The sequence below is a fragment of the Hypanus sabinus genome, chromosome 21, assembly GCF_030144855.1.
Source record: "Hypanus sabinus isolate sHypSab1 chromosome 21, sHypSab1.hap1, whole genome shotgun sequence".
In the NCBI taxonomy this organism is placed as follows: domain Eukaryota; kingdom Metazoa; phylum Chordata; class Chondrichthyes; order Myliobatiformes; family Dasyatidae; genus Hypanus; species Hypanus sabinus.
Window position 1 is genome coordinate 39190771 of NC_082726.1, and position 13787 is coordinate 39204557.

A 13787-nucleotide genomic window follows, 5' to 3' on the forward strand; every position below is an offset into this window, starting at 1 on the left:
GGGTGTTCCTTCCCTTTTCGAAAGTAGGTTTATTCAGTGATTATAGTATCACATTAGTAAAATACTACAGTATTCCATGATTCACACCACACACAGTCATCCCTATCCAGGATGCCTCTGGAGTACCCACTGGTACCAGAAAACCCCCAGTGTACTCCCAGATATGGTGTGGTCCTTCTCCAGGGACACATGATCATGGCTGTAAACCTGGAAAGGGCAGATAATCAGCATGGCAGAACCCCTGACTGCCAGTCATCTGGACACATGAATACCACCTTGGCCAGGCCCAGGAGCAAACCAACCAGGAGAGCCTCCGAGCGGCATGACCCCCCCCCTCCCCATTGCAGAGGGTGATTGAAGATCAGGAGAGGGGGGCTGAAGTGCAACCAAAGCTTGAAGAGCAGACACCTGGATACTCAGATAGAGGCTGCAGCCTCTCATATTCTATATATGTGATGCCCTGACTCCTCCCAGCACAGGACATTGGGTTGGGATGAGTTGACATACATTTCCTGGTAAGATGGAGGTGCACTTGGACACAGTAGCCTCTTTGAGTCCAACCAAAGGTGCGGTTGTTCATCTTTTATATACTTTTAACAATCCTGAGACCCTACTGGATTTTAAGAATATAAAGTACTGCACATTTATCCCAACAGCGAGCTGCTCAAGAACAATGGATCTAGACTTGTGAGTACCATTGTTCTGGAGTCGCCTGGACTTGCTGCATACCATATTTTGTCAAGACTATACAGTAATTGCCTCGGACATTTTTCTTGTGATCCCAAGACCCTGTTGGTCATTGGTAATGTAGAATACTGCAAGTCTGATTCACTGGTTTATTGCGGGGGTGCTGTGTTGCCTTGGTTGTGGTGTGAACTAAACCCTCATGACACAGGCTCACCTGTTGCAGCTGCCCAGTGGAGGAGATGCTGGAGGCGGGGTGGGAGAGGGGACAGAGGCCTCTGTGGGTGTGCTGGAATCCATACTGGGTTGGGGAGCCTAACCCTTCCAGTGTTTGCTCGGTGCTGCCGTTTGATGTTCACTTGATGGAAGAACAAGCTGCACCAGCAATCTATAGGCAATGCCACTCAGGGACTTGGGCTATCCCAACAGTTTTTTTTTGGTCACTGTATGACTATTTGTCCTTTCTGCTATCATAACCATATGTGCTATATATGCTATATGCAATATGCTGTTGGTAATGTGTTTTGCACCTTGGATTCAGAGAAACACTGTTTCGTTTGGCTATATTTATGCATAGTTGAATAACAATTAAACTTGAACTCGAACCTGATGCAGCACGATGAGATGGGATAATGAGAAAGATTTGCATTGGTTCTGACCAGAATGACTGAGAGACCCATGTCACCAAATGATTGGCCCACTGCTGACTCTGCCCAGTAAAGACACAAGGCAGAGTCATCATGGAGCAGGAAATGCCTGACCAGATACTCACTCAGACTGAAAAAGGCTCATTCTTTTAGGGTTAGGTTCCAAGGAAAATTAGTGAATTAATTGTGAGCCTGCACAGACTCAATGGGCCAAATGGCCTCCTCCTATGTTGCAAGGAAATATGAAATGTGAAAAATATGAAATATAACCAGCAAACCAGTTCCAATAAATCTGAAAACTGGGTGACAGTAAAGCAGGAAAGTCTGTCCTGAGATTGTCTAAGATGAACAGCTTCCCCTTCCCACTACCATTGGTCCCACCCACTCTAAGTGAAAACCTGTCATTGGAGCATATTTTCTGCCTCTGGCACACAACAGCAAAGGTCACATTAAAAAGGGACAAAGGGTCCACACTGTGGGGAAGAGCAGTATTGCAGAAATGGGGTGGAGCAGGCTGCAGACTCAGCCACAGTGCCTGGAAATTATTGCCACTAATGCAGAGATTGGGGAAGGGCCTACAAATAAATTTATGCAGGAAGTGAAAACCATTTCTTACCCAAAGGGTGAGCTGTACATGGAACAAACTGCCAGAGAAAGTAATTGAGTCAGGTACATTAATAACATTTAAAGGACAATCGAATAGGTAAATAGAAAGGAAAGGTTTAGCATAAGGGCCAAACATGGGACTGAGTAAGACAGGAATTATGATTGGCATGGACTAGTCAGGCTGCAGGGCCTGTTTCTGAGCTGTTTGACTCCATGACTGATTGCCAGCTTCATTGGTTAAAGAAATGGGAGAGAACTAACTAAAATGATACAGATTTAGAACCATAGAACCATAGAACCATAGAACACCACAGCACACTACAGGCCCTTCAGCCCTCCATTTTGTACCAACCCATATAATCCTTTAAAAAAAGTACTAAACCCACACTACCCCATAAAACTTCCATTTTTCTTTCATCCATGTGCCTGTCCAAGAGGTTCTTAAATACCCCTAATGTTTTAGCCTCCACCACCATCCCTGGCAAGTCATTCCAGGCACTCACAACTCTTTGTGTAAAAAACTTACCCCTGATGTTTCCCCTAAACTTCCCTCCCTTAATTTTGTACATATGCCCTCTGGAGTTTGCTATTGGTGCCCTGGGAAACAGGTATTGACTATTCACCCTATCTATGCCTCTCATAATCTTGTAGACCTCTATCAAGTCCCCTCTCATTCTTCTACGCTCCAAAGAGAGAAGTCCCAGCTCTGCTAACCTTGCTTCATATGACTTGTTCTCCAAACCAGGCAACATCCTGGTAAATCTCCTCTGCACCCTCTCCACAGCTTCCACATCCTTCCTATAATGAGGTGACCAGAATTGAACACAATACTCTAAGTGCGGTCTCACCAGAGGTGAGATTTGTGGTGGCAGGTGTTATCAGGCTCTGGAGTAAAAGAGGTTTCTTGTGGAAGGATGGGGAGCTAGGACAGGTAGTCATCTACTTTTGGGCTTTGAAGTGGCGATGCAATATTAGCCTGTGCCCACAGTGACCTGAGGTTATCCTGAATCGCGATGTCTGACCCTCTGTCTATGCACCCACACCAGTGTTGTAACTCTTGTCTATATTAATGATTCTCTAAAGTAAATCTACTTTGCAAAATCTAACATCCTTTAGAGAAGAGGGAAGTGGACTGAGTTCAGTGGGAATAATTACCATAAATAAAGAGGCAGGTAGAGAATGACTCCTTGGGATTGAGAATGACCTCCTTGTACTCAAGTTCTGGCGAGCGTAAGATGCCTGTTGTATATAAATTCCTTAACGGGGCAGTCAAGATAGTTTAAAATTGTTTACTGTGATTTCCAGTGCAGAAGTGTAAAGGAGAACAAAATATTTGTTATTCCGTGTACCCATGCAGCACAAGAAAAACACAGTAGGATAAAGAATACAATAAAAAACACGATAAATATAAATAGATAGCTTATATACATAGATTGATTGTTTGTCCATTAAAATGACACTAGGCACTAGGCATAAGGTGACTGGCAGGAAATGATAAAGTGGCGGTGGTGGGTGTGGAGGGGTGGGTTAGTGAGTGGAGGTGTTTATCAGTTTAATTGCTTGGAGAAAGTAACTGATTTTGAGTCTGGTAGTCCTGCTGTGGACAACTTCAAAACAGGCACTTCATACAAGAACACCCAGTGGTCTGAACAGTCATTTTTGAGATAAGTGAAGTGCTCAATCCTATTCCAGAATGGTAATACATTAGCCATCCAGTTTAATGAAAGATAGTGTATTTCTAAAGTGCTTCGTACATCTTTAGCATGTCCAATTCACTACATAATCAATGAATTACTTTTGGAGCTCATTTAAATGGGTAAATTCAGTGATGATGAGTTGATAAAATCTTGAACTAATCTTGCACTCAGCGAGATCCAAAATTCAGCAACAGATTATTGATCAGTTAAAGCTACTTTTGGTGAACCATGCTATGGGAAAATGCTGCCTGCTTCACCCATTATACACTGCCTTTCTTCACATAATGCCAAGGGATCATTTGCATCCAGTGAACAAGTACTGTAGTTCATTTCATCCTTAGATAAGGCTCACTGACAGTACATGATCAAGTTGGCGGGGGTGGTGTAGAGAGGGTGACGCAAACTTGCAACCTACAGCATGCCACCAACTGAGCTAAACGGAAAGACAAGAGATGTAATCACTGAGGTCATGAATCCTATCTTTTGGGCAAATTCCACAGCTTCAGAAGTCAGGCAAACGGAACAGCTTCTGGTTTGAAGCAGTTCTGTATAACATAAAACCCTTATTAATGACAGATTCCCAGGCTTATTATTTACAAATCATTACTAGTATCTGTGATTCATGTTCCCTCCTTATCAATAAAAATGCTTCAAAGCATGAGTTACAGTAAAAGGAATGCCTAGTTTTGCCTGACTATTGGCATCATCTTTATAGAACGAACACTCCAAGCTAGACCGTTAGTTCACAAACACGTGGGCGTTAAAAGCTCTTGTGAATGAGGTAGCTAACATGGGAGTTTCTGTTTTTTCTCTACATGACTCCTGTCAATGCATTGCAAGCATAAATCATTATGCAAAGGTTTACGAGACTGTTAGATTACTATTAAAATAGCCCATCAAAATGAGCCAGCTTTCATTAACGAGACACGTGCAAGTTAGAGTCAGACAGTACAGAAACGAGCTCTTCAACCCAACTTGTCCATGGTAACCCTCTTTCCTAGTGACTTAGTCCTATTTGCCCACATTTGGCATAAAGCCCTCTAAATGTCTCCTATCCAAGTACTTATCTAGGTGGCTTTTAAATGTTGTGATTGTTTGGCCTCTATCAGTAATGTACATCTAGCAGTTCATTCCATATATACTCCACCCTTTGCATGAAGCTGCTGCCCCAGATGTTCCTTCTAAATCTCTCACCTTTGATCTTAAATTGATGCCCTCCTGTTTTTAGCAACTCCTCCATGAAAAAAAGACATTGTGCTTTCACCCTGTCAATGCTCTTCATGACCTTACATAGTGTATCAGGTCACCTCTCAATCTCCTGCGTTCTAGAGAATAAAATCCTACTGCTCCTTGTAACTCCCGCTGAATCCTCATAAATCGTTTCAGGTTTAATAACATCTTTCCTATAACAGGGTGACCAGAACAGTACACAATACTGCAAGTGCAGCTTCATTGACATCTTATGTAACTGAAACATAACTTCCCAACTCCAAAACAGGTGTCCTCCTCCCCCCCATTTACAAAGGTAGAGCTTTCTTATGAAAACTTTCTTAAGCCAAAATGGTGTAAAGTGAAGAACCATCAATTTATGTGGGGAAAAGTTTTCATAAAAGCAAAAATCCTCTTTGTAATGCAAAAACAGGTTACTAATGTAGATCTTTTGTAAAAGCAAAGCGGTGTAAAGCGAGCATTCGTAAAGCGGGGAAACGTGTACTCAATGTGCTGGCTTATGAAGGCCAGCATGTCAAACTCATTCTTCATTTCTTTATCTACATGTGAATTTGCTTTCAGTGGTCTATGCTCTTGTACATCTATGTCCCTCAGTTCCATGTCCTTTGTCAGTTCCCTACCATTCACTCTATAAATCCTATCCTAGTCTGATCTCCCAAAGTGCTCTACCTTGTGCCAGTGAAATTATACCACAGGCAGAGCACTCTATTTGTAACATAATATAATTGGCATTTAAATGTGGAGACTCTTCTGTGTTGTAAGCATGTTCAACCCACTGCCTACATTTGCTATTTTATCTCATCTCCTCCTGAACAGAATTCTGACAGGGGTCCTTAGGAGTTCGAGGAGAATCGGTATGTCAACAAAGACTTGCCAATGTCTACAGAAGCACCATGGACAGCATTCTTACTGGTTGCATCACCATCTGGTGTGGTGGGGCCACTGCGCAGGATCAGAAAAAGCTGCAGAAAGTTGCAAACTCGGCCAGCTCCATCATGGGCTCTGGCCTCCCCAGCATCGAGAACACCTTCGAAAGTCAATGCCTCAGAAGGGTGGCATCCATCATCAAGCATGCCTATCAGCCAGGCCATGGCCACTTCTCATTGCTACTATCAAAGAGGAGGTATAGGAGCCTGAAGATTCACACTCAGTGTATCAGGAACTACTTCTCCGCTCCACCATCAGATAACTGAATGGACAATGAACCCATGAACACTACCTCACCATTTTTCTTCTTTTTTTGCTCTCTTTTCTGCACTACTCACTTAATTAACTTTAGATGTATTTCTCATTGTAATTTACATTTTTTGTTATTATGTCTTGCAAAGTACTGCTGTCGCAAAAAAAATTTCATGATATATGCCAGTGATATTAAACCTGATTCTGATCTTGCACACACTGATGTAATGAATGCTCATTTATCGCTTCCCTTTCCATCTTTCAGGAACCCAAACTTTCTTTCCGAGTGAAGTAGTGTTCCGGGCATGTCTATCTTAGAGTCTTGAATTTGCTCCAAATAGAGAAACTAAGCCCAGACTGGAAGGCTGCTCTGCAGAATGCCCCTGTTTAAATTACAAAAAGTCATGCCTTTTTAATTCTGACCTGTTATGCCATTTCAATGAAGCTCAGCGTAAACTGGAGGAAAAACAACTCATCCGCTGACTAGGCAAAATACAGCCTCCTGTACTGGACACTCGCATTCAACAATTTTAGGTTAATCGGTAATTGTAATTCTAATGATTCTTTCTTCAGGTAATTTTATATACAGTATGATTTTCATCATCTCTAAACTTAGCTAGCTATATTTCCATATTTTCTTATTACAATGAAGGCCATTTGGCTGATTAATTCTATGCTGGCTCATAGAGCAATCTTCTTCCTCCATTAATACTCCCATCACTGCTGCAGATTCTAATATCAACCTGTTCGTGACAAGTGGAGCTTTGGAAATCTGGTGTCAGACAGGAGAGCGAAGAAGTCATCCTCCAAATCTCCTCCCTTCTCAGTCTACCAACACCTCCAGTCTCTGTCTCACTTCACCCCTCCCCTCTTTCTGCAGGTCATTTGTCCTCTCAATCTTCAGTCCTTTTGCAGATCTGACCTGAGGCATTAATAATCCCTATTCCCCATGTGCTCTTTGACCTGCGGCAGACTGTTTATTGTGAATTATTTCAAATCCCTGAAGTTTTTGATGGTGCAACTCTTGACTGTATTTTGACTCCTTGGGTCTTCACCCTCCTCATTCCATAGATCTTTAGGTCATCGAAAACTCCTCTGCCTAACTTCTAACTTGCACCAATTCCCTTGCTTCTGAATTTATTTTTAAGTTCTCATCCCTGTTTACAAATCACTTTCACAGAATTCACGGGGAAATCAATTCATTTTTGCATGCACTGAGTGCAAATACTATGGTATCTATAAAACAGAGCAACACACACAAAATGCTGGAGGAACTCAGTGGGTCAAGTATCATCGATAGAAAAGAGTAAACAGTAAACATTTTGGGCTGAGACCCTTCTTCAGGACTGTTAAACAGAGCTCACCTAACATTATCAGGAACCCCTCCCATTTTGTTTTTTCTTTCTTCCCCCATCTCCCATACAGTTGAAGATACAAAAGGCTGAGAATATGAATCACCAGTCTCTAGGACAGTCTATCCCACTGGTATCAAACTCTTGTTTTGATCCCTTGAATGCTGAAAAATGAATTGTTGATCTCCCAAGCTTCATTGTAGCCCTTGCATTTTCCTAGTCTACCTGCACTTCTCTGAAGTATAACACTATACTCTGCATCTTGAGTTTGCATTTTTATTATCTTGATGTACGTTTGTAATTATTTGCATGCTGGATGACATGCAAACTATAGCTTTTCACTTCCTACCATATGAATTAAATCAAACAAAACTTGAGATTAAGTAACATAACTGAGTAACTGAATAGTTAATCAAAGGTAATTGAGATTGGAATTGGTTTATTAACATCACATGTGTAGTGTAGTGTAGGACCTCTGTTTGTCTCGACAGTCTATGGATTTTCTCCATGGGAGAAACTTTTCTTTATGTCTCCAAGAAACTTTTCTTCAAGCAAGTCTCCCTTCTCCATGCCACCAATGTTGTCCATTAGGACCCATACAGCTTGGCACTGGTGACCTAGGTGACTGGTGAATGTGTGGTTAAGTGCCTTGCTCAAGGACACACACAGCCTCAGCCAAGGCTTGAACTAACGACCTTCAGATCACTAGATGAACGCCTTAACCACTTGGCCATGCGCCAACACTGTACATGATACAGTGAAATGCTTGTCTTGCATACTGTTCACACAGATCAGATCATTACACAGTGCATTGAGGGTGATCAAAGTAGAACAATAACAATGCAGAATAAAGTGCAGTACAGGTTAACAACATGGTGCAAAACCATAACAAGTTAGATTGTGAGGTCAAAAGTCCATCTTCCATACAAGAGGCCCATTCAAAATTCTGACAGCATTGGGATAGAAGCTGTCCTTGAGCCTGGTGGTATGTGCTTTCAGACTTTTTTTTCTACTGCCTGACGGGAGAGGGGAGAAAAGAGAATGCCTCGGATGAGTGGGGCCTTTGATTATTCTGGCTGTTTTTCTGAGGCACTTGAGAAGCGTACATAGAGACGAGGCTGGCTTCCATGATGTATGGATCTGTATCCATGGCTTTCTGCAATTTCTTGTAGTTACCTGTAGAATAGTTGCCATGCCAAGCCATTATGCTTCCAGACAGGATACTTTCTAGAGGGTATTGATAAAAATTGGTAAGGGTATATGGAGTCCTTCCAAATTTCTTTACCCTCCTGGGAAAGCAGAGGTGTTGGCATGCTTTCTTGGCCATGGCATCTACAGAGCTGGAGCAGGACATGCAATTAGTGATGTTCACTTCTCAGAACTTGAAGTTTTCAACCCTCTCAACTTTAAAGTGTATGTGCACATCTGTCTATATCAATGCTAGCAAGGTATCAAGGAGCAGTGCCTATGGAAAGGTTGGAAGATGGTGAAAACATTGAAGTATTGTTTATTGGGGAGTAATATTGATTAGCAAGTGCACTGGCAAACCACACCTGGTGTGTGGGGCATAAACAATGAGTTTCAGATAGCTTTAGAATGGAGCATTGGGAAGGTGGGGGTATAGGTCAGGGTAGGGGTACATTGAGAAGCACCCTAGAATTGCATAGTCCAGACAGAGCAAACCATTGGATATGGGCTTCAGCAGCTGAGCTGGGGAAGAGTCAGGAAACATTATGGATGTAGAACAGTGATGAGCTGGAATACGCAGCACTGATCTCACCTCCAGACCAAAGATGACCCGAAGCTGTTGAGAACTGCTAGGAGGAGCCACCGGTTACTGGTGTGCTCCTCATGCGCATCATCGAACAGTGTTTGCTTCCATCTTTCTAAAACTATCCAAAGACTGAAATCCGGACCGGGTATTTTGCTACAGGGTCAAAAGAGTTGGTTGTACCTGACAAGATCATCAGGAAGGGGAGGTTTGGCCCTCAGACGGGGAGCAGTGGAAGGACCATGGGCAGGGCTCTGTCAGAGAGTCCTCAGATAGAATGAGATGATGTGATCATCCACCACTTAAATTGTATTTAGAAATCTCTGTTCTCTGGCCACAACTTCATGGTGGCAACGTGTCTGGAGGTGACCATCGACCCAAGTGTCTCATAACTCAGAAAAATGGGCAGCAGTACGGAGAAAAGTGAAAAACAATTTTCCTTAGCTCATCTCCCTCAGGCTTTTCTCTCATATTTTAGAAATACATTTTTCAACTATTAACAACAACTTTTAGTGTCAACATAGATTACTTCACATTTATCCATTGTCTGTATCCTGTCTGTTTAGATGATAACATTTTCTCATTGTCGGCTTCTTAGAATTTCATCCCGTTGCCTCTGATCTTTCCCACACATACAGAATTTACTTAAATGTTCGGTATTTATGGCCTTATCAAGATCTTTGTATAAACAGAAAGCTTGGGATTGATCGTTGGTGTAGGTCGACTAGGATCAGCTGTGAAGTTAGAGCCACCATCATTGATCACAACCATTGCTTCAAATTATTTAGAAAATTTATCATACAGTTCTCCAATTTTCCTTTTGTCACAGGACCTTTAACTTCAGTGGCAAGTCTCTTGTGGGATGCATTATCAAGTGCCTTATGAAAGTCCAGATATACCTGCCACATTATATCTTGTCAATCTGGAGTTTTCAAATATCTTCCATCACTGTCTCAATGCTCAACATAAATTTAGCCTGCTTTGACAGTTCCAGCAATTACCCTTGTTAGTTGTGCAGGAATTTCTTTGATTGCCATAGATGTCAAAAGTTTTCTTATTACAGATCCCAAACTAATAGACTGATAAGGGTATATTTAATCATCCCACGCTCCTTGTGGGAGGACAGTTATTTCTAGAACTGACCCTATTATTATTTGGCTGATGTGAAATTGGGTTCAAAAATATATTTAATAATATATGATGTTGACTTCTGTTCATTTTCAAATTTGCGAACAATGTTTCAACTGTTCCATTTCCCACGAAGTTGAAGTTTTAAACCAGATTTTTGGCTTTGAGGTAATGCATTGTCACTTCTTATTCTCATTAGGGACCATAAATAATTCCTTGCTCCAAAACTTTTGTCTCAAGTGGCAGTGTACATGCCTTAAGGAAGAGCAAAGATGAGACAGAGAGACATTCTGCAGTCACAACACCTCCTGGGTATGAAGATGCATGAAATATGATCTAGCTCCCACACACTTGATATTATAGCATTCTCCACAGGTATGTGGAAGAGATGTGTGTCTAAATACTTTGAAGGTGAGAATGAGGGTATGTTCTCCTGGTTTTGGGCCTTTCCAAGAATTGTGCCAACATTTACTGGACTGAGCATTGGGCTCCATTCCTTTAAGAATATAACGTGGCTTAACCACATCCTGAGCCTCTCTGCTAGTTAGGTTGCTCCACAAAGATAATCTGCACTCCTCGCAAGGGTGATTTCCTCTTTCTTACCACTCATTCCCAGTACAATGGGAAAAGGTTATCTAGTTCCAGGGCAGCAGTCATAGGCATTCCTAGGATATAGCATAAATCCTTCTCCACTCAATGCACAGCACTAGCACTCCCCCGCCAGTCTGATGGTGCCTCCATCAGCAATGCATAACCAGTCTCCATACACCACTCCCTACCAACATACAGTCAGTGACCTATTCCCCTAAACTAAATGCTGTGCTTGAGGTGTCCCACCATCGATTCATGTAAATGGCTGCCAATATGTCTTCGTCCCCTCCCCTCAACATCCACCACACTCCACCCACCAACTCTCTCATCTTCGCTCTTCACTGCACATGAAGACCGCTGAGATCTAGGGAATCCTGGAGTGATGCCTATATTGGCAAGCCAAGGACTACACTCTACTCCATCCCCCACCCCGTCTCTCCCCTGGGCTCATGACAACTTTCTGTGATACAAGAGATTTCTGCAGATGCTGGAAATCCAGAGCAACAGACAAAATGTTGGAGGAACTCAGCGGATCAGGCAGCATCTATGGTGAGGACAACTTTCTGTACCTGGTCCATGACAGAACAACTGGACCGCACTGATTACAAATGAAAAATGTACAACATCCCATCTCTTGCTGTCATCCTCATAGGTGTCCTAGAATATCTGGGTAAGAAACTTTTACTCAATGTCAATAAGACCAATGAACAGATTGTAGGCTTCAGGAGAGGGAAACTAAAGGTCCTTGAGCCAGTAATCACAGGATCAGAGGTGGGGATGGTCAGTAACTTTATGTTCCTGGCTATCACTATCTCAGAAGACCTGTCATGGACCCATCATATAAATATAATTGCAAAGAAAGCACAACAGTGCCTCTACTTCCTCAGGATTCTGTGGAGATTCAACATGTCATCAAAAATCTTTGCAAACTTCTATAGATGTGCAGTGGAAAGTGTACTGCATTACAGCCTGGGGTGGGAACACCAATGCCTTTGAATAGACAATCCTACAAAAAGGTAATGGGTTCAGCCCCGTACATCATGGGTAAAACCCTCCCAACCATTGAGCACATCTCCATGAAACATTGCCTTAGGAAAGCAACATGCTTGATCAAAGATCCTCACCACCCAGGCCAAGCCCTTGTCTCGCAGTGCCATCAGGTGGAAGGTACAAGTGCCTCAGGACTTACTGCAACAGGTTAAAGAACAGTTACTACCCCTCGAGCATCAGGCTCTTGAACAAAACAGGATAACTACACTCATTTAAGCTCTCTTTTATCTTGTTATTTCATACTCATTATTTCTATTTATTCATATTCACATTTGCACAGTTTGTTGTTCATTGATCTTGTTTACAGTTACTGTTCTATACGTTTACTAAGTATGCCCACAGAAAAAGAATCTCAGGGTTGTATGTGGTGACATATATGTCCTATGATAATAAATTTTACTTTGAATTTTCCTTTCCCTACTTACTAGGTTTTGCTAATCAGTGATGCAGGTAATTAAATCATAGCCATTAACACACATCTAAATTGGCATAGACAGCATTCAGCAGGCATATTAGAAGCAGGTGAAAGTCTTTCACCTCTCTGAACCTGCTACCCCACTCAGGTCATCTGTCCCTCCACCTATTTACCTTCCTTCCCCATTCCAAATACCTCAAACAAAAGCTTCAGTAGCTGGCGATCCCAATTCTTTAACCTCATTGGTGATTGCAATGACATGATTGCACTGAGGTTGGTGCAGAGGAGATTCACCAGGATGTTGCCTGATGTGGAATCTCAGCAATGAGGTGAATGATTTGTTTTCCTTGGAGTGGGGAGTGGGGAGTGGGGAGTAATGAGACACCTGACAGAAATTTGCAAACCTATGAGGAGCATAGAGAGGTCAAGTCTATAAGTATGTACATACAGAGGTCATAGGTTTAGGGTAAAAGGTAAGAGGTTTAGAGGGGATCTGGGGAAGAATTTTCTTTCATGCAGAAAGTGGCTGGAACCTGGAATGCACTGCCTGAGTGGTGGTTGATGCAGATAATCTCACAACATCTAAGAGGTATCTGGTAAAACACCCGGGTTGCCAAGAAATGGAAATAAGTGGACCAAGAGGTGGCATATGAGGCTAGAATAGATGAAAGCTTAACTGTCAGCATGAGATAATGGGATGAAGAAACTATTTCTATGCTTTGGGATTGTAGATGGTTCCAATTTCTACCAGCACTTCATTGATGAGTTCATGAATTTCATCCAAACCAGCAATCTCTCATAAACAAAGCAATTGCTGTCATACACCTAAAGCACTGGGGAAATGACTCTGAGTGAGAATCCAAACTCTGACCGAGTGTTTCAAGGTTGTGGAAGGGTCTACCTAACTGGAAGGAAATGATTGCCATGGTGTAGTGTAGTGTGCATGCTATTTAATCAATGATGTACTGGGAGGCTGATTTGTGCCGCTTTAGAGAAATGCATCCTTGAAAGCCAAGACTATTTCCTATACTTACACTGAGTTCCTTGTTAATCAGGCTCAGGAGCACGTGGGTGCAGATCAGGACCCCGCTTCTCCCAATGCCAGCGCTGCAGTGTACGACCAGTGGCCCTCTACGGTGGACATTCGACATGTACAGAATAAAGTGCACAAGCTGCTCTGATGAGCTTGGGACGCCATGGTCAGGCCAGCTAATAAATTTCAGATGCTTGACATGGTGTATTTCTCCAGTCTGTAATAATTAAAGACACACCCAGTCATCAAATCATTGCCATATCTAGAATACAGAATAATGCAAAGACTTTTTTAAAATCTGTTTTTCTTTTATTTTCTGATCACAGTTACTACTTTATTCTTGACAGAACACACTGCTTGAGAGGACACAGTAATCAGCTGACATTCCCTCCCAGAGATTTTAC

At 42.3% G+C, this 13787-nt stretch overlaps 1 protein-coding gene across 5 annotated transcripts in view; it reads right to left on the bottom strand.

The window, feature by feature from the left end:
* The window catches only part of LOC132378980 (tyrosine-protein phosphatase non-receptor type 13-like), a 411889-nt gene that overhangs the window by 12594 nt on the left and 385508 nt on the right, over positions 1-13787 (bottom strand). For all 5 annotated transcript variants that reach the window (XR_009507250.1, XR_009507249.1, XM_059946390.1 and 2 more), the window contains exon 46: positions 13385-13600. Coding sequence is in view for 3 of the 5 variants with exons in the window: in XM_059946390.1 (XP_059802373.1) it covers positions 13385-13600 (216 nt within the window). In the remaining 2 variants the exon portion in view is untranslated. The remainder of the gene's footprint in view (positions 1-13384; positions 13601-13787) is intronic.